Source organism: Erpetoichthys calabaricus, chromosome 10 (assembly GCF_900747795.2).
Source record: "Erpetoichthys calabaricus chromosome 10, fErpCal1.3, whole genome shotgun sequence".
Taxonomy (NCBI): domain Eukaryota; kingdom Metazoa; phylum Chordata; class Cladistia; order Polypteriformes; family Polypteridae; genus Erpetoichthys; species Erpetoichthys calabaricus.
The window spans coordinates 149,991,683-150,013,147 of NC_041403.2; the positions used below are offsets into that span (position 1 = coordinate 149,991,683).

The 21,465-nt window shown below is 42.6% G+C and overlaps 1 protein-coding gene across 4 annotated transcripts in view; it reads left to right on the plus strand.

Annotated features, from left to right (window-relative positions):
* The window catches only part of rprd1b (regulation of nuclear pre-mRNA domain containing 1B), a 1,182,184-nt gene that overhangs the window by 46,055 nt on the left and 1,114,664 nt on the right, over positions 1–21,465 (plus strand). Inside the window, exon 7 of one of the 4 annotated variants that reach the window (XM_051932587.1) lies at positions 8,919–8,975. The exons of the other annotated variants lie outside the window; for them this stretch is intronic. Coding sequence (XP_051788547.1) covers positions 8,919–8,960 — 42 coding nt within the window. The 3' untranslated portion in view covers positions 8,961–8,975. Of the gene's footprint in view, positions 1–8,918; positions 8,976–21,465 lie in introns of those variants that run through there. 4 annotated transcript variants of the gene reach the window in all.

Consider the following 21,465-nt stretch of genomic DNA (forward strand, 5'->3'; position numbering starts at 1 on the left):
TGTCATTAGTCGTTAGCTATGGGCGTGTTGTTGCTTCATTTCCCATTCACGTCAGTTGAGCTCTTTCGTTTTTGGGCCGTGACTCCTTCGTTCGCGGTGGATACGACTTTGCGTGCAGTTTATGAGACGCGCGCTGTACGCGCCTGCGCAGTATGGCTCATGGTCCAATCGCCGTGTACCTGCGTCCATGCCATCCGGTTTACCATTCTCGGTTAGTAATATGGATCAGTGGCTCGGAATCGCCAATGTGGCGGATGCGGTCTGGAGAAGACAGATTAGGAGAGTGAGAGGAAGAGCAGGTCAAAGCCTGGTGTCAAATGTTCTAAACATCGTGCAACAAGCACGTTATGCAGTAATCCTGATCGTGTAAAGGACAACCAATTGCTTTGTCCTTGGTTTACGGTTTACCAGATGCAGCAGAGCAGCTATGGAGCTGTACTTGTGTCGCTGCTGTTAGAGATGGCAATGTAATGTTGTCTTTGATGTCTCTTTTACAGTTTTAATCTCCTCTGTTGTCAACTGGCTGTTGCTCATCAATTAACAAATGGACAGGTGTTGTTAGTTTCCATTTATGTTTAGTCAATTTTTAAATTGTTCTCCATTTATTTTAACAAATCTGTATTTTTAATTGTACTAATTCAGTATTTATTAATTAGTATATTCTACACTTGTATTTTAAATCAGAATTGTTCACAGCCCTCTGCACCTGCACTCACTGAAGAGCGCTATACAAAAATAAGTTGTATTAATTATGTGATGCAGAAGACCGTGACCCAGAAGAACAATAGCTCTGTGTTCATTTTACAGTAGGATAATTTCATCCCAGCATAAATCACATGAATATAAGGAGTTTGCACAAGTCCTGGCATCATATCAGAATATTAAACAATGAACTGAATGTACGTAGGAGTCAACAGGCAACAAAAAACTGATAGACAACACAGTGGAGCTGGCATCGGTGTGGTGTTGAGGAGCCAATGACTCCATTTTAATAAAAGATTACACCCTGAAATAACAGAAGCTGTTTCTTCAAGAATTAGCATGGCTGTGCATTGGAGTGTGAGTCAGGACCGCCAAGTTGATGAAGTCCTTGGGTTTGGTTGAGTTTATTCTGATGTCCAGACTAAATTGTCCATCACGGCCTCATCCATTCTGGCCCCCTAATCACCCCCTGTCTCTAAATGACTATCACTCTCTCTCACCCCTTCACCACCTAATAGCTAATGTGTAGTGAGGGTACTGGAGCAATAATGGCTGCCGTCACATCATCCAGGTGGGTGCTACACATCGGCGGTGGTTGATGTGGTTTCCCTCTGACTATGTGAAGCACTTTGAGTAGCGAGAAAAGCGCTATATAAATGTAATGAATTAAGTATTGTTATTCTAGCACTAACAATTTGAACCTGTAGGAATCTGTTACTATTTCATAGAGGAAACCCACTAAAAGAAAAATGACTGATTTGTGTGTAAATTAGTAAACACACACAACTTCCAGACAATTAGGCACAGAGCACAGAATCCGATTCGGACATTTTGTAAAATTGTGTGTAGCTCAGATATGAGAATGAAAAATCAAACATTCATCATTATTATGAAGGCTGGTAACAGAGGATAGTGGAAACGTATAGCAGGTTCTGTTTTCCAGTGAGAAGGTTTGTCTGCCCCAAATTGAGTGGAACGCTTTTATTTATTTGGTTTCTAGCTTTAGGATGTTTGTCGATATCCATGGACTGGTTTCTAATGCTGTAGTAATTTTAGTGTGCTGTAGATCTCAATGTCATCAGCAATGAGTGCAATATATTGGAGTGTTTATCATGAAATTCATTGTATACCGTAGATTCAGAAAGTTTTCAGACCTTTTCATTTTCTGCACACTTTATTGTGTTGAAGGTTTAATTTTAAATGGTTAAATTGGACATTTTTATCCATTTGTCTACATTCATTAACCCATAATGACAAAGGGAAAAATATTTTCAGAATGTTTTACAAATTTATTAAAAATCAAAAACTGAAATCTCTCATTCCTGTAAGAATTCAGACCCTTAAATCAGTAGTTTGTAGAAGCCCCTTTGTCAGCAATTCCAGCTTTGAGTCTTCTTAGGTAAGTCTCTATAGGCTTTACACATCTAGATTAAGGCAGTTTATTCCATTCTTCCTGGCAGATCTTCTCAGGCTCCATTAGATTGGATGGGAAGCATCTGTAAAAGGCCATCTTCAGGTCTTTCCACAAATGTCCTAGGACCAGACCAATTGCTTTGCAGTATTTTTGTGCAAGTTGTTTTTTTGGGATACATCATTTATTTAAATATACATGTGCGCGCACACACACACACACACACACACACACACAGTATTGTCTTGTAAAATATTTATTATTTATTTAGCAGATGCCTTTGTCCAAGTCGACTTACAAAGTAAGTTATAATATATAAGAATGATTAGAAGGTGCAAGCATCCAAAGCAATAAAGAACAAGATAAAGTCAAGCAAACTTAAGTCATAGCGTTACAATATAATTATGTCTCGTCACTCATGCATGTCTGTGGATCACTCCCTGGGCTCATCTGAGTCGAAAGGGGGCATTGGCACTAACCTTCTCCTCTTCTGTTTCCTCCATGGTACAAAGAAGATGCCCAGTGAATAAGACTGACTCCATCCCTTCCTGTCCCCCACCTCCAAATCCTGCAGCTACTGAAGAAGGTATTCCACTTTCAACAGAATGCACTGCAAGACGGATCTCTTATCTGGTGAACGAAAGAGACTGACATGTCTAGCTTGATGGCTTTTCTTTTCATTTTGTAATTTTCAGTTATGTTTATGCCCTCAGTGGCCAATTTTTTTAAGATTTTACTTAGTTGAATTAAACAGGGACGACTGGATTGGTGTCCCAACATTGATTCCTGGGTTTTGCAGTCATTTTCCTCAACCACAACCTTCAACTAGACTAAGAGATACTCAGCAGTTCCAAAATATTTAATGAAGAAGTCGCCTAAACAGGAATGAATTTGGAGCAGTTTGAATAGCCAACGGGAGACCATTCTACAGCTTCAGAGCAAGAATGGAGAAGCATTGTCCAGTCTTGGCACATCTGGGAAGAGGATGGGTGGTCAGCAGACACACAGAATGGTGAGTCACACAGAGAGACCAAAGACTGGAGATACTGAGGAGCAGAACCATGCAGTGAACCATAGATCAAAACAAGAGTTTTGAACTGGATTCATGCTGCAACAGGAAGCCAGTGCAGAGATGGAAGAAGAGGAGTAGTAGTAGTGAAATAAGGAACAGAGGACACCAGTTGAGTTGCTACATTCCGGAGGAACTGGGGAGATCAAATAGCATTTGAAGAAAGCCCCATCAGGCAAAACGTGCAATAGTCCATCAGAGAGACAACCAGAGCCTAAACATGAAGTTGCTTGGAATAATTAGTGAGGAAAAGTTGAATTCACTAAATATTATGAAGAAAGTAACAACAGGATTGGGTTGGTGAAGAAATATTTTTGATGAATGAAAATGAGGACTCCAGAGTTGTACCAAGATTCCTGACTGTGACTCATGGTGGAAGGGTGACATCCTCAAGAGGAATTCTTAGACACAAATATGAGGGAGGCAAGTGCAGGATATCTGAAAGGTTAACGTTTAAGGAGATGAGCATTCAACCAGGATGAGATGGCAGAGAAACTGCTGGTAACTTGTGGGTTGTAAGAGGGGAATGAAAGGTGATAAGAAGAAATGACATTGCTTAGACAGCGGCTGAAGAGAGAACAGAGAATTGGACCAGTCACTAACCCTTAAGGCACACCTGTGGATAAGATAAGCAGTTATATCAGGAAGCATAAAAGCTGAACCTCTGATTCCAGGTTTATCAAGGGAAGATATAAGGAGGGAGTGGAGTGGTTAACAGTATTGAAAACTGATGAAAGGTCAAGAAGTAAGGACCGAGGAGAGAGAAGTGGCTTGAGTAGAGAAATCTCAGTAGAGTGACCCTTGTGGAATCCATATTGAAGAGGATGTAGTAGACTGTCGGAAAGATAAGAGGACAGTTGTTTGTAGACCATGTGTTCTAGAGAAGAGGTGAGACGGGATGATAATTCTCTGGGTTGAAATCCGTTGAGTGATTTCCTGCTTCACTGAAGTGAAATTTACATGGAAGTACTGCGTGGACAATCCTATACTGATTTTATCTGTTTTTTTCCATTTCCGGATGTATGTTTATACAGTCCTTCACAAACTCCATCGGAAGCTGGATTCTTACTGTTTTATACAATTAAAGCATAAGTGGAATGGTGGATCTGTGGCTAAGGATCTGGGCTGGTATCTAGAAGGTTGCCAGTTCAAATCTCGTTACTGCCAGAAGGTATCCTTCTCCGTTGTGCCCTTGAGCAAGGCCCTTAATCTGAAAATTGCCCCAGGGGTGCAATATAATGGCTGACCCTATGCTGTGACTGTACCCAAAGTTCATGTGGAAAGACAATTTCCTCATGGGTATTAAGATAGTATATCTAAATGATATATAATGAATATGAATAAAATATTATAAATATATCTCTCTATATATAAAATCCAACGTATGTCTGTCTAACTTTGTCTGTCCGCTTATCACAAGAGAGCTACTTAACGGATTTAGATTGGGTTTTTTTCTATAATTTGCTTGAACATTCTGATTAATTTTGCAACTTCTCTCATCACACTAAGAATCATAGTTCGCCTGCGGTACTGATTTATTTGCGCAAATTCGAGAGAGAGGCTGCAGGCTGAGGGGAGGGGGAAGCGTGATGTCAGGAGTGGGCAACCAGGCAGGGCCCTCCTCATTCACACGTCAGCCTCCGTTCGAATCAGTCTACCTCTAGCCACGTTTTGGACCGCACCTTGCCTCCGCTTAGTTAGCGATACCTGTTTGTTTATTAATTTTTAAAGTTTGTCCTGTTTCACTAAAATATGATGAGCTGGTCAGGTGTTCTGATTTCTGTCTCACCATAAATATGTATGAAAATTTCTTCTACAGTGATGTTTTTAGTGAATGTGCAGTTACAATTTGCACAGGTTGTATCTTTTTTTATAGTCCCAATTCCTTTCTGTTTCTTCACAACATGTACGTATTCAGCAGACGAAATGTTAAAGAAGTTACTTTGGAATATGAATATTAATGAAACACGAGAGAGAGCTGTACTAAATCACAGTATCCTCACAGGAATAACAAAAGAATGTTGCGTGAAGAGAGTTTTAATAAAAAAATACAGCCGTAAATGAAAGTCCTGATTTTCAGGTGGCAATGACACCATTCTCTCATTAGGGGGCAGTGTTATCATGGATTTTGCACTGTACAAGCAAGTGGCTCTGCTGAGATCAGCAATTACATGATGTCTGAAGCATTCAGGAAAAAAGAAATCCTTAGATTAATATTTTACAGGCAGAACAGAAAACATATTTAAGCATGTATATGGAGCACAGAATATGAAGGAAGCAATGTACAAATTTAAAGGAAAATGTTTCTTGAAGATCGAGAAAGCAGAGGAAAGCACACAAAATCAGGATATGTTCAATTAGGGCTTTAAAACTGAGCACCATGAGCTGTACTCACGACCCTTAAATGGACTGAATGTGGTCAGACAATGGAAGGATAAGCCACCCATGTCATACTGACACCTGACGTGTGCCGTTCGGTTTCAGGGTGTCATAGGTCACAAAGATAATTCAAAAATGAACAGAAAGAGGGTGCAGCCAGGCTGACTAGGAAGTGACACTACGTGTGGTCATAATGTCAGCACACCAGTGGGATCATTTGATTGCACAAACAGCTTGAAAAAATGATGAAGAAGGGCAACCCTGCACAGTCTAATGAAGGTGAGACAAAGACAATTTGATGTCAAGAATAAAATGGAATTAAGCTTTAGCAGTAATAAATATAAACACAGGGAAAAGATGTGACATTCAAGATGAGGGAGACCCCTCAGTCCGACTCATAACATAAAACTTTATTTCACGTAAAATGTATCTCCATTGGAACCCATTAACTGAATTTATTACATTAAACCAATGTATATTTTTAACTATACATATATTACCATTCCCAAATATAATATTAATTTTTGTATGCTGATGACAGTTGAGTGACTTTATCTACTAAACCTGTTGATACTCATCCTGGGCTGTTTTTTTAGATAGTTACCTCAGTGAGATTAAAAGCTGAAAGATGGAAAAAGGCCTTATCTTTAAAAAGTAAGGAAAGCCAGTGGCTCTGTCAACTCCTTCTTTAGTTTGGCTAAATCTGCTTGAATTTTAGATGTCATTTTTGGCTCTGCTCTTTCATGTATTGCTAATGCTAATTTATTATCAAATATTTAATCTTCCAGCTTTGTAACATGTTAGAATGATGGCTACTTCTTACTGTGCTGGATACAGAATAAAAAGGAATTTAGTGTTTGGTACAAAGCAGAATGAATTACCATAATGTTATATATTGTGCAATTCAAACTGTTCTTTCTTTTCACTACATTTGCACTGCATTTAATCTATAATGAGGGAAAAACAAATTAAAAATACTGAAAATATCAGTGAGACACACTGAAGATGAGGCTTGTTACTGCTGCCTTACATGTCCATGGGCCTGAGTTCAGTTCTCAGCCTGAGCTGCACATTCTCCCAGCATCCTTTGGGGATTTCTTTGAATATCAGGGTGTCTGCTTACTGATGATTCTAAATTGGCCCTGTATACGTAAATGAAGAAGTCAGTCTGTCTATCTATCTATCAATCATATAGTGCCTTACAGGTGTTCTATCTATCTAGACAAAAGTATGTGCCAAAAGACTGCATAAAATCATTTATCTTGTGTTGCAGCAGTTACAACAAAATTCCAAACTGCCTCTGGATGCAACATCAGACCAAGAACTGTGCGTTGGGAGTTTCATGAAATGACTTTCCATGGCTGAACACAAGCCTAAGATAACTACAGTATATGCAATGCCAGGTGTCAGCTGGAGTCATGTAAAGCATGCTATCATTGGACTCTGGAGCCATGGAAACATGTTCTCTGGTGTCATGACTCATGCTTCACTATCTGGAAGTCTGTTGGAAAAATCTGGGTGAGATGGATACCAGGAAAACAGTAGCTTCTAGAGTGCATAGTGCCTTACTTTAATGTTTTGTGAAGGAGGTATAATACTATAGTCCTGAGCTGTTTTTTAGGAGCTGGGAACCAGGATCTAGGCCCCTTGGTTCTAGTGAAACAAACTGTTAAGGATACAGCATGCAAAGTCATTTTAGAGAATGGTGCACTTCTCACTTTCTGGCAACAGCTTATGGAAGGCCCTTTTCTGTTCTAGCATGCCAATGTCCCTGTGCCCAAAGCCAGGCCAATAAAGACTTTGAGGAACTCAAGTTGCCTACACAGAGCCCTGATCTCCAGGCCTATTGAACACCTTTTGGATAATACAAATTGTTAGCCAGGTCTTCTCATGCAATATCAGTACCTGACCTCACAAATGTGATATTGGATGAATGGACACAAGTTCCTACAGACATGCTTCAAAATCTTGTGGAAAGCCTTCCCAGAAGATTGTTAAAGCTGCAAAGCTGGGGCCAGCTCCATGTTAATGCACATGGGATTGGAAATGGATGTCCAACGAGATCATATAGGTGTGATGGTCAGATGTCCACACACTTCTATCTATCTATCTACAGTTAGGTCCATAAATATTTGGACAGAGACAACTTTTTTCTAATTTTGGTTCTGTACATTACCACAATGAATTTTAAATGAAACAACTCAGATGTAGTTGAAGTGCAGACTTTCAGCTTTAATTCAGTGGGGTGAACAAAACGATTACATAAAAATGTGAGGCAACTAAAGCATTTTTTTAACACAATCCCTTCATTTCAGGGGCTCAAAAGTAATTGGACAAATTAAATAACTGCAAATAAAATGTTAATTTCTAATACTTGGTTGAAAACCCTTTGCTGGCAATGACAGCCTGAAGTCTTGAACTCCTGGACATCACCAGATGCTGGGTTTCCTCCTTTTTAATGCTCTGCCAGGCCTTTACTGCAGCGGCTTTCAGTTGCTGTTTGTTTGTGGGTCTTTCTGTCCAAAGTGTAGTCTTCAACAAGTTAAATGCCTGCTCAATTGGGTTAAAATCAGGTGACTGACTTGGCCATTCAAGAATTTTCCACTTCTTTGCTTTAATAAACTCCTGGGTTGCTTTGGCTGTATGTTTTGGGTCATTGTCCATCTGTATCATGAAACGCCGCCCAATCAATTTGACTGTATTTAGCTGGATTTGAGCAGACAGTATGTCTCTGAACACCTCAGAATTCAATCGGCTGCTTCTGTCCTGTGTCACATCATCAATAAACACTAGTGTCCCAGTGCCACTGGCAGCCATGCACGCCCAAGCCATCACACTGCCTCCACCGTGTTTTACAGATGATGTGGTATGCTTTGGATAATGAGCTGTTCCACGCCTTCTCCATACTTTTTACTTGCCATCATTCTGGTAGAGGTTGATCTTGGTTTCATCAGTCCAAAGAATGTTTTTCCAGAACTGTGCTGGCTTTTTTAGATGTTCTTTAGCAAAGTCCAGTCTAGCCTTTCTATTCTTGAGGCTTATGAGTGGCTTGCACCTTGCAGTGCGGCCTCTGTATTTACTTTCATGCAGTCTTCTCTTTATGGTAGACTTGGATATCGATACGCCTACCCCCTGGAGAGTGCTGTTCACTTGGTTGGCTGTTGTGAAGGGGTTTCTCTTCACCATGGAAATGATTCTGTGATCATCCACCACTGTTGTCTTCCGTGGACGTCCAGGTCTTTTTGCGTTGCTGAGTTCACCAGTGCTTGCTTTCTTTCTCAGGATGTACCAAACTGTAGATTTTGCCACTCGTAATATTGTAGCAATTTCTCAGATGGGTTTTTTCTGTTTTCGCAGCTTAAGGATGGCTTCTTTCACCTGCATGGAGAGCTCCTTTGACCGCATGTTGTCTGTTGACAGCAAAATCTTCCACATGCAAGCACCACACCTCAAATAACTTCAGGCCTTTTATCTGCTTAATTGATAATGACATAACGACGGACTTGCCCACACCTGCCCATGAAATAGCCTTTGAGACAATTGTCCAATTACTTTTGAGCTCCTGAAATGAAGGGATTGTGTTAAAAAAAATGCTTTAGTTGCCTCACATTTTTATGCAATCGTTTTGTTCACCCCACTGAATTAAAGCTGAAAGTCTGCACTTCAACTGCATCTGAGTTGTTTCATTTCAAATTCATTGTTGTAATGTACAGAACCAAAATTAGAAAAATGTTGTCTCTGTCCAAATATTTATGGACCTAACTGTATCTATCTATCAGTCTTTTATATGGAGCCCTTCCATATCTATCTACCTACTGTATAATTCCTCATATACACTGTGCATACCTATTTGTCTGTCTGAGTCTCTCACTCTCTCTTTCTGCACATGTGTATTTTCATGCATGCACACTTGGGGATTGTTTTGTCCTGGTAGAGTAATATACTGCTCTACTTTCCCCTATTGTATTATTAATATGTAGCCTTTGTCAAAATGCCTTATCTTACCACTGTTTATAAGGTATTATAGTATATAACTTATCCCCACCTTCCCTTCTATATCTAAAACCTCAGGCAATTAGATGTAGTAAAAACACAAGCAGGAGTTAAGTTACACATAAAATAATATATTACTGATAATATTCATAAATAATAACAAAATGCAAAGTTCATTTAAATATTGGCAACCATACAACCTGATTAAAAGGTGATATGTAGTTCAGGCGACACACAGACTTGTAGTTATTTAAAATGTCTCTAGTTAAGGCATCATTGGTGCTCAGCTTTCTTCAGAACAGGCCTTAAACCTGGTCAATATGTCTGCTGAGCTGTGCTCTTCATTGTGTTGTCTTCATCATCACAGGTTAGGAAGAGAGAGAGAGAGAATGTGGTTGAACAAGCAGATTTATACATTCTCTGTCCAACCCCTACAGCTAATAGGACATCATGGTACTTAAAAACTTCTGATCCAAGCCAATTCCAAACTGCCATACTTCAGACCAAAGGAGGAATACAGCCTCTTAAAACCTGCCAACCCCAGGACCATATGTCTTTTTAGCTTTCTTGCCGGGTTTTGGGGTGAAAGACTTTAGCAGAGAAACACTCGCCAAACTGGTTTCAAGCATACCCTTCAAATCCTGTCATAAAATTCAAAGAGATCCATTCCTTGGGTTGCAAACACGAATGCCTCTCACCAAAGTAACACTAAATTACATTGCTTTGCCTAAATTACAAATAAAGACATACAAAATATTTATCAAGTAAAAAGTGAATCCAGAAAGTATTCACAGCGCATCACTTTTTCCACATTTTGTTATGTTACACCCTTATTCCAAAATGGATTAAATTCATTTTTTTCCTCAGAATTCTACACACAACACCACATAATGACAGACAATGTGAAAAAGGTTTACATGAGGTTTTTGCAAATTTATTAAAAATAAAAAAACTGAGAAATCCCATGTACATAAGTATTCATAGCCTTTGCTCAATACTTTGTCAATGCACCTTTGGCAGCAATTACAGCCTCAAGTCTTGTTGAATATGATGCCACAAGCTTGGCACACCTATCCTTGGCCAGTTTCGCCCATTCCTCTTTGTAGCACCTCTCAAGCTCCATCAGGTTGGATGGGAAGCGTCGGTGCACAGCCATTTTAAGATCTCTCCAGAGATGTTCAATCGGATTCAAGTCTGGGCTCTGGCTGGGCCACTCAAGGACTTTCACAGAGTTGTCCTGAAGCCACTCCTTTGATATCTTGGCTGTGTGCTTGAGGTCGTTGTCCTGCTGAAAGATGAACTATCGCACCAGTCTGAGGTCAAGAGCGCTCTGGAGCAGGTTTTCATCGAGGATGTCTCTGTACATTGCTGCAGTCATCTTTCCCTTTATCCTGACTAGTCTCCCAGTCCCTGCCGCTGAAAAACATCCCCACAGCATGATGCTGCCACCACCATGCTTCACTGTAGGGATGGTATTGGCCTGGTGATGAGCGGTGCCTGGTTTCCTCCAAACGTGACGCCTGGCATTCACACCAAAGAGTTAAATTTTTGTCTCATCAGACCAGAGAATTTTCTTTCTCATGGTCTGAGAGTCCTTCAGGTGCCTTTTGGCAAACTCCAGGCGGGCTGCCATGTGCCTTTTACTAACTAGTGGCTTCCGTCTGGCCACTCTACCATACAGGCCTGATTGGGGGATTGCTGCAGAGATGGTTGTCCTTCTGGAAGGTTCTCCTATCTCCACAGAGGACCTCTGGAGCTCTGACAGAGTGACCATCGGGTTCTTGGTCACCTCCCTGACTAAGGCCCTTCTCACCCGATCGCTCAGTTTAGATAGCTGGCCAGCTCTAGGAAGAGTCCTGGTGGTTTCGAACTTCTTCCATTTATGGATGATGGAGGCCACTGTGCTCATTGGGACCTTCAAAGCAGCAGAAATTTTTCTGTAACCTTCCCCAGATTTGTGCCTCGAGACAATCCTGTCTCGGAGGTTTACAGACAATTTCTTTGACTTCATGCTTGGTTTGTGCTCTGACATGAACTGTCAACTGTGGGACCTTATATAGACAGGTGTGTGCCTTTCAAAATCATGTCCAACCAACTGAATTTACCACAGGTGGACTCCAATGAAGCCGCAGAAACATCTCAAGGATGATCAGGGGAAAAAGGATGCACTTGAGCTCAGATTTGAGCTTCATGGCAAAGGCTGTGAATACTTATGTACATGGGATTACTCAGGCGTGGGAGGAGTTTGGGGAGGCCATGGGGAACGACTTTCGGACGGCTTCGAGGAGATTCTGGTCCACCATCCGGCGTCTCAGGAAGGGGAAGCAGTGCAGTGTCAACACTGTATATGGTGGGGATGGTGCGCTGCTGACCTCGACTCGGGACGTTGTGGGTCGGTGGGGGGAGTACTTCGAAGACCTCCTCAATCCCATTAACATGCCTTCCAATGAGGAAGCAGAGCCTGGGGACTCAGAGGTGGGCTCCCCCATCTCTGGGACTGAGGTCACCGAGGTGGTCAAAAAACTCCTTGGTGGCAGGGCCCCGGGGGTGGATGAGATACGCCCGGAGTTCCTCAAGGCTCTGGATGTTGTAGGACTGTCTTGGTTGACACGCCTCTGCAACATCGCATGGACATCAGGGACAGTGCCTCTGGATTGGCAGACTGGGGTGGTGGTCCCCCTCTTTAAGAAGGGGGACCGGAGGGTGTGTTCCAACTACAGAGGGATCACACTCCTCAGCCTCCCTGGAAAAGTCTATTCAGGGGTCCTGGAGAGGAGGGTCCGTCAGATAGTCGAGCCTCGGATTCAGGAGGAACAGTGTGGTTTTCGTCCTGGTCGCGGAACAGTGGACCAGCTCTATACCCTTAGCAGGGTCCTGGAGGGTGCATGGGAGTTTGCCCAACCAGTCTACATGTGTTTTGTGGACTTGGAAAAGGCATTCGACCGTGTCCCTCGGGGAATCCTGTGGGGGGTACTCCGAGAGTATGGGGTACCGGCCCCCCTGATAAGGGCTGTTCGGTCCCTGTACGATCGGTGCCAGAGCTTGGTCCGAATTGCCGGCAGTAAGTCGAACCCGTTTCCAGTGAGAGTTGGACTCCGCCAGGGCTGCCCTTTGTCACCGATTCTGTTCATAACTTTTATGGACAGAATTTCTAGGCGCAGCCAGGGCGTTGAGGGGGTCCGGTTTGGTGGGCTCAGGATTGGGTCACTGCTTTTTGCAGATGATGTTGTCCTGTTTGATTCATCAGGCCGTGATCTTCAGCTCTCTCTGGATCGGTTCGCAGCCGAGTGTGAAGCGGCTGGGATGAGAATCAGCACCTCCAAATCCGAGACCATGGTCCTCAGCCGGAAAAGGGTGGAGTGCCCTCTCAGGGTTGGTAGCGAGATCCTGCCTCAAGTGGAGGAGTTCAAGTATCTCGGGATCTTGTTCACGAGTGAGGGAAGAACGGAGCGTGAGATCGACAGGTGGATCGGTGCGGCATCCGCAGTGATGCGGGCTCTGCATCGGTCTGTCGTGGTGAAAAAGGAGCTGAGCCGCAAGGCGAAGCTCTCAATTTACCAGTCGATCTATGTTCCTACCCTCACCTATGGTCATGAACTATGGGTAGTGACCGAAAGAACGAGATCGCGAATACAAGCGGCTGAAATGAGTTTCCTCCGCAGGGTGTCTGGGCTTTCCCTTAAAGATAGGGTGAGAAGCTCAGTCATCCGGGAGGAGCTCAGAGTAGAGCCGCTGCTCCTCTGCATCGAGAGGAGTCAGATGAGGTGGCTCGGGCATCTGATCAGGATGTCTCCTGGACGCCTCCCTGGTGAGGTGTTCCGGGCACGTCCAACCGGGAGGAGGCCCCAGGGAAGACCCAGGACACGTTGGAGGGACTATGTCTCTCGACTGGCCTTGGAACGCCTTGGGATTCTCCCGGAAGAGCTAGAAGAAGTGGCCGGGGAGAGGGAAGTCTGGGCATCTCTGCTCAAGCTGCTGCCCCCGCGACCCGACCTCGGATAAGCGGGAGACAATGGATGGATGGATGGATTTCTCAGTTTTTTTATTTTTAATAAATTTGCAAAAATCTCAAGTAAACTTTTTTCACGTTGTCATTATGGGGTGTTGTGTGTAGAATTCTGAGGAAAAAAATGAATTTAATCGATTTTGGAATAAGACTAACATAACAAAATGTGGAAAAAGTGATGTGCTGTGAGTACTTTCCGGATGCACTGTACTGTAAGTCGAGAACACAGCAGGCCCATGAGCTGGAAACGGGGCTGAAGCATCCGCCATGAAGACCATTTCACATACTACAGGCTAACTTTTCCTGGATGATATTGAGCATGTGAAAGAAAATAAAAAAAAATTTAGGATGACAAAGATGAGGGTATTTATCATTACTTTAATAATAAGTTAAATTACTGAGGGAAGCATTACTTATTTTGCACAATATCTGGCAGAGCTTTGCCCCACTGGCCCTTAATATAAACAAGCTACTGGTTTTGAACCTGCTCAATCCAGTTCAGGGTCACTGAGGAAGGTGCCTATCAATCCCTGGCACTTTGGACCAGCTTAGATGTGCCAGTTAGACTAACCTGTACGTGTTTGGACTGTTGGAAGAAAATCCATGTGAAGAACGAAAATGGAGAGAAAATGTGCAAGACTGATGCAGAAACATGCTCATTACTGTGACCACCTCAGAGCTCCTGGAGTCATGGGTTTGATTCCTGGCCCAGTCACTGCCTGTGTGGAGTTAGCACTGGTTGCAAATCTAATATGGAGCATGGTTGAGGGGTTTCATTTTGATTATTTGAAGAAAGTCGCGATTTACTGCACTTTCAGTTTTGTTATTTGCTGTGACTGACCACTCCTATGATCCTACGCCTCGGCTGTTTTGCAGTGTGATATGTCATTTATCAATCCCATATTTAACTCATTTATTTTAATAATAATCTTAGCAAACATTCTTAGTATTTAGAGAAAGGTTTACTACAAGGTAAGCCACCTCTTTAATTATTTAAATATTTCCATTTTATTTTTATCTACTCATTCTACCTCTAAGTCCAAAGAATCAAACCTACCTGGAGCTCTGGTCAAGTTAATACTCATTAAATTTTAAAACAAACCACAATTAAATACTAAATTCAACTTATTCAACACAAAGATTTCTATCTCTTTACCAAGTTGAATTAGATATTGTTACGGCTACGCAAAACTATCAAATCCACATCCAATCTTGTGCTCTCATTTCCCTTATGGACAGAGGGCCTCACAAAGCAGATTAAAGCAAGTCCTGCAGATTTCACAAATGAATGTTACAAAGCTGGCATCAAAGTGTGTTAGCCAAATTAAGTTGATGATTCGATAATACGCTTTGTATTAGTGCTAACAGGCGTAGCGGGATTTTCCATAACACTCTCGATCATTTAAATGCCTTTACCCTCTGTTGCATGTTGTGAAGAGTCCTCAATGGAGATAACCCAAGCATTATTTGTCTCCTTGTTAATAACAGACTGCTTATCAAACAAAGTCTTCTATCTTGTTTGATTAAATAAACATTTCCCGCAAGAAATTTGAAAGGCTTGAGAGCACTTAGGACAGTGGGCTCAGGTCACAGGTAGGTGAAGACGGAGTTGTGAGAAGGAGTCGTAGTCGACTTGTCATTATTTACATCCAGACTGAGTGCAGAAAGGTTCGGGAACCCATCGAAATGCATTGAAGTTGATGGAAAAGGAGAAACAAGGCTAGTTTTGAGTGGATTAAAATGATGCAATGGTCTTTTAAGTGCTCCTGAGGGCGAGGAGAACAGTCTGCCAACTACAGTACTGTGCAAAAGTTTTAGGCAGGTGTGAAAAAATGCTGTAAACAAAGAATGCTTTCAGAAATATAAATAAAGACTGTTTATTGTTATCAATTTACAAAATGCAAAGTGAGCAAACAAAAGAAAAATCTAAATCAAATCAATATTTCGGTGTTACTACCTTTTACCTTCAAACCAGCATCAATTCTTATAGGTACACTTGCACAAAGTCAGGGATTTTGTAGGATTCTAGTCCGGTGTCTGATCAACCAGTTCTACCAAACAGGTGCTAATGATCATCAATGTCACACGTAGGTTGAAACACAGTCATTAACTGAAACAGAAACAGCTGTGTAGGAGGCTTAAAACTGGGTGAGGAACAGCCAAACTCTGCTACCAAGGTGAGGTTGTGGAAGACAGTTTCATGTCATGGCAAGATTGAGCACAGCAACAAGACACAAGGTAGTTCTACTGCATCAGCAAGGTCTCTCCCAGACAAAGATTTCAAAGCAGACTGGGGTTTCAAGATGTGCCGTTCAAGCTCTTTTGAAGAAGCACAAAGAAACGGGCAATGTTGAGGATCGTAGATGCAGTGGTTGGCCAAGGAGACTTAGTGCAGCAGATGAAAGACACATCAAGCTTATTACCCTTTGAAACAGGAAGATGTCCAGCAGTGCCACCAGCTTAGAACTGGCAGAAACCAGTGGGACCCAGGTACACCCATCTACTGTCCGGAGAAGTCTGGCCAGAAGTGGTCTTCATGGAAGAGTTGCAGCCAAAAAGCCATACCTCCGACCTGGAAACAAGGCCAAGCGACTCAAGTATGCATGAAAACATAGGAACTGGGGTGCAGAAAAATGGCAGCAGGTGCTCTGGACTGATGAGTCAAAATTTGAAATATTTGGCTGTAGCAGAAGGCAGTTTGTTCGTCAAAGGGCTGGAGAGCAGTACAATAATGAGTGTCTGCAGGCAACAGTGAAGCATGGTGGAGGTTCCTTGAACGTCTGGGGCTGCATTTCTGCAAATGGAGTTGGAGATTTGGTCAGGATTAATGGTGTTCTCAATGCTGAGAAATACAGGCAGATACTTATCCATCATGGAATACCATCAGGGAGGCGTATGATTGGCCCCAAATTTATTCTGCAGCAGGACAATGACCCCAAACATACAGCCAAAGTCATTAAGAACTATCTTCAGCGTCAAGAAGAACAAGAAGTCCTGGAAGTGATAGTATGGCCTTCACAGAGCCCTGATCTCAACATCATTGAATGTGTCAGGGATTACATGAAGAGACAGAAGGATGTGAGGAAGCCTACATCCACAGAAGATCTATGGTTAGTTCTCCAAGATGTTTGGAACAACCTACCAGCCGAGTTCCTTCAAAAAGTGTGTGCAAGTGTACCTAGAAGAATTAATGCTGTTTTGAAGGCAAAGGGTGAGCACACCAAATATTGATTTTATTTAGATTTCTCTTTTGTTCATTCACTGCATTTTGTTGATTGATGAAAATAAATGATTAACACTTCAATTTTTGAAAGCATTCTTTGTTTACAGCATTTTTTCACACCTGCCTAAAACTTTTGCACAGTACTGTATGTTGGATCAATTATTGTGGTCAAATACTTACTTGACCTGTGAGGCAACAGTGCTAACCCAAGATAAAATTATACTCCAAGTCTAAAATATTCCAGGTCCTACATCTTTCTGCACTTCCCATGCTTCTATCACTACAGCTAACTAACACCCATAGTACTTGGGGTAATGTCTGTATCACTACCCAATCTGCACTACATTGAGAGGAGGTTAACGTACTTAATTCAGCAGTGAAGACACAATGTGCTATGAATCTATGCAGAACAACCATAATATTCTCATTATGGTCAGCTAATTAACCCCTCAAATGAAAACGAGTGGTGCATTCCCATGCGCAATGTTGAGTGAGGTGTTATGTTAAGCAAGGTGTTTTTGTAAATGCACATGCGGTATAAATCTTGTTAGAAGTACCAATTGGTTAGAGATATCATACATGCACTTATACAGTGTAAATTATTCACCAGGCGCGAAGCAGATCGAGTAGCGCCGTAAAGTGCAAGGTGGAGTACACTTATAGATACCAAATGTGAAGACCTTGCTCGTGGATGACACAAATCAGGCAGGTAACACAGATTGGGTAGTGACTTTCAAACCCAACGTGGCTGATATAGCTGTGTGTCATCAAGCTGGCCTCACAAAGCATCATGGGCCACTGGGAAAAAATCAAATTAACCTAAGCTTGGTACACAGAGAGTTTTATGAAAATAATTTGGTGAACAAAGACACTAGCAAAGCCAGCAGAATTCACTGCGTGAAACGGTTTGGTGGATTTTCCCAACCAACACTAATCACGACCTGTGGAGTAGTGGTCTTCATGCCAGAGAATGTCCAGAGGAGATCAACCAAGATGATTCAAGGATTAAGAAGTATGAACTATCAGGTGAGATTGAAGGAGTTCAACCTTTTCAGTTTAAGCAAATGAATATTAAAAGGTGACATGATTGAAGTGAGGGCGGCACGGTGGCGCAGTGGTAGCGCTGCTGCCTTGCAGTTCGCTTCCCGGATCCTCCCTGCGTGGAGTTTGCATGTTCTCCCCGTGTCTGCGTGGGTTTCCTCCGGGCACTCCGGTTTCCTCCCACAGTCCAAAGACATGCAGGTTAGGTGGATTGGTGATTCTAAATTGGCCCTAGTGTGTGCTTGGTGTGTGGGTGTGTTTGTGTGTGTCCTGCGGTGGGTTGGCACCCTGCCCAGGATTGGTTCCCTGCCTTGTGCCCTGTGTTGGCTGGGATTGGCTCCAGCAGATCCCCATGACCCTGTGTTCGGATTCAGCGGGTTGGAAAATGGATGGATGGATGATTGAAGTGTTTAAAATTATGAAGGGTGTTAGTCCAATGGATTGAGACTTTGACTTTAAATTGAGTTTAACCAGAACACAGGGACACAACTGAAAACTTGTTTAGAGCAAATTTCACACAAGTTTTCTTCACACAGAGAACAGTAATAGTAGGACTTTAAGGACTTTCAAATCTCAACTTAATGTTATTTTGAAAAATCTAAATGAATAGGGTGGATGAGCTTTCAATTATTGTATTGCTCTAATATATAAAAAGTCACTCTCCTAGCACCATTCATCGCCAAAATCTTGTTTCAAAGAAAATGCCATTCAAACTTCAGAAAGTACTTGATGAAGGCTTTGTCTACACTAACACAGATAAATTTGAAAACCACATGTTTGCTTTAGCAGCACGGTGGCGCAGTGGTAGCACTGCTGCCTCGCAGTAAGGAGACCTGGTTTCGCTTCCCGGGTCCTCCCTGTGTGGACTTTGCATGTTCTCCCCGTGTGTGCGTGGGTTTCCTCCCACAGTCCAAAGACATGCAGGTTAGGTGGATTAGCAATTGTAAATTGTGCTTGGTGTGTGTGTGTCCTAATTGTTTGTCATCCATAATGAAAATCAAAAGCACAACAATCTTGCTTATTGGCTATTTGTGGTTCATCAGCCAAACACAGCATTTGTTTACAGAGCAGACCCAAGGTTAATAGAAACACTAAAAGAACATGGGAAAAACAAAATGGCCTTGTTTGTCTGGACAGACAATGAAGCACATCTGGTTTCCAAAGTTTCAAACGAATAGATAGATAGATAGATAGATAGATAGATAGATAGATAGATAGATAGATAGATAGATAGATAGATAGATAGATAGATAGATAGATAGATACTTTCTTTATTAATCCCAAGGGGAAATTCACATACTCCGGCAGCAGCATATTGATAAAGAACAATATTTAAATTAAAGAGTGATAACAATGCAGGTACAACAGACAGTAACTTTGTATAATGTTAACGTTTACCCCCCCGGGTGGAATTGAAGAGTCGCATAGTGTGGAGGAGGAACGATCTCCTCAGTCTGTCAGTGGAGCAGGACGGTGACAGCAGTCTGTTGCTGAAGCTGCTCCTCTGTCTGGAGATGATCCTGTTCAGTGGATGCAGCGGATTCTCCATGATTGACAGGAGCCTGCTCAGCACCCGTCGCTCTGCCACAGATGTCAAACTGTCCAGCTCTGTGCCTACAATAGAGTCTGCCTTCCTCACCAGTTTGTCCAGGCGTGAGGTGTCCTTCTTCTTAATGCTGCCTCCCCAGCACACAACCGCTTAGAAGAGGGCGCTCGCTATAACCGTCTGATAGAACATCTGCAGCATCTTATTGCAGATGTTGAAGGATGCCAGCCTTCTAAGGAAGTATAACTGGCTCTGTCCTTTCTTACACAGAGTATCAGTATTGGCAGTCCAGTCTAATTTATCATCCAGCTGCACTCCCAGGTATTTATAGGTCTGCACCCCCTGCACACAATCATCTCTGATGATCATGGGGTCCATGAGGGGTCTGGGCCTCCTAAAATCCACTACCAGCTCCTTGGTTTTGCTGGTGTTCAGGTGTAGGTGGTTTGAGTCGCACCATTTAACAAAGTCCTTGATTACGTCCCTATACTCCTCCTTCCTGCCCACTCCTGATGCAGCCCACGATAGCAGTGTCATCAGCGAACTTTTGCACGTGGCAGGACTCCGAGTTGTATTGGAAGTCCGAAGTATATAGGCTGAACAGGACCGGAGAAAGTACAGTCCCTTGTGGCGCTCCTGTGTTGCTGACCACAATGTCAGACATGCAGTTCCCGAGACGCACATACTGAGGTCTGTCTTTAAGATAGTCCACGATCCATTCCACCAGGTATGAATCTACTCCCATCTCTGTCAGCTTGTCCCTAAGAAGCAGAGGTTGGATTGTGTTGAAGGCACAATACTGGTTGAATACTGGTTGAATATCCCTAATCCGAAATTCTAAAATATTCAAAACTGAAACAGCTGTCTTTCAGTTACAACGATAGTGTTGGAGTCGATGTAAGCTTGAAGGGATTGTCAGGCATGTTAGTGAAAATATGAATTGTCAAAGGTTCATTCAAAGTAAATGATGTGTCAAACTCCATCAAAAGGTGGTGAACAGGATTGCCGTTAAGAGAGTTACACAGTGCTGTAAATAGGATGAGGCAGTAGACATAAAAAGGTTTGGGGATGGCCACCCCGTATACTGAAAAAACTGCAGAGCAAAAAAGAAATTGTCTTTACAGAACAGAGTTCAAAACAGAACTAAAGTATCAGGGTGAGTCTGGTCTGTATATATGGATGAAACAGGAAGAGGTGGGATCAGGGAAGCCGGAACAGGAAATGATGTCTTCAGTGGGTGGGTTCTGGATGCTGGAAGTGACGTCATCAGTGGGCGGATCGGGGGTGACATCATTGAGATGCACAGTCTTCACCTGTTCTACAGAGGAACAACAGGAGGAAAGATCAGATGATAGTGCCAACCACTGTTCCAACTGAGAAATACCACTATTTGAGCCCATAAACCATCTGCCATGTGCACATGTGTGACTATGCCAAATGAGATTCAGATTTTACTACTCAAAACACCCGAATCAGGAGACTGTGCTCCTTTGTAACAACATTTAACAACATAAGGACAGCATCCATCTTATGACTACATGTCTAACTGAATAACTAAAGTAAATTAACATTGCTATAACTGGAAATGCAATCATTTCATGCCAGTATACAGTGTTTTAATATGTTGTATATCCATTGACCACAATGCCTATGTAAACTCTACTTACTGTTGTTATGCCATATACAATAGTCAAAATGACAGAAAGATATCACAGAAGACAAATGCGTGGAGCCAAGTAGCTGCAGTGGTCTACACGTTGTGAGATATGGCCGGCCATTCATCCCGGCCAATACCCCCAGGCCGCCAGATGGAGCCCTTCTTGCAGCTTGGAGGTGCCCCGAATGCCAGCAGGGAATTATGGACAGTGAACTTTTAATGCACAACCCTGCTGGATACCATGGGGGCCGCCAGGAGTTGCTGCAGGGAGAACCAAGGACTATTATGTGCCCTATAACCCGGAAATGCATCTTAGTCACAGCGACAGAGAGAATGACGTACTTCCGGGATGAAAGAGAAGAGTTTTGATCTGACCCGGAAGTGCTAAGAAGTCACATGGACAGGGGTTCAGAAGCACTTCCGGGTCACGGACTATAT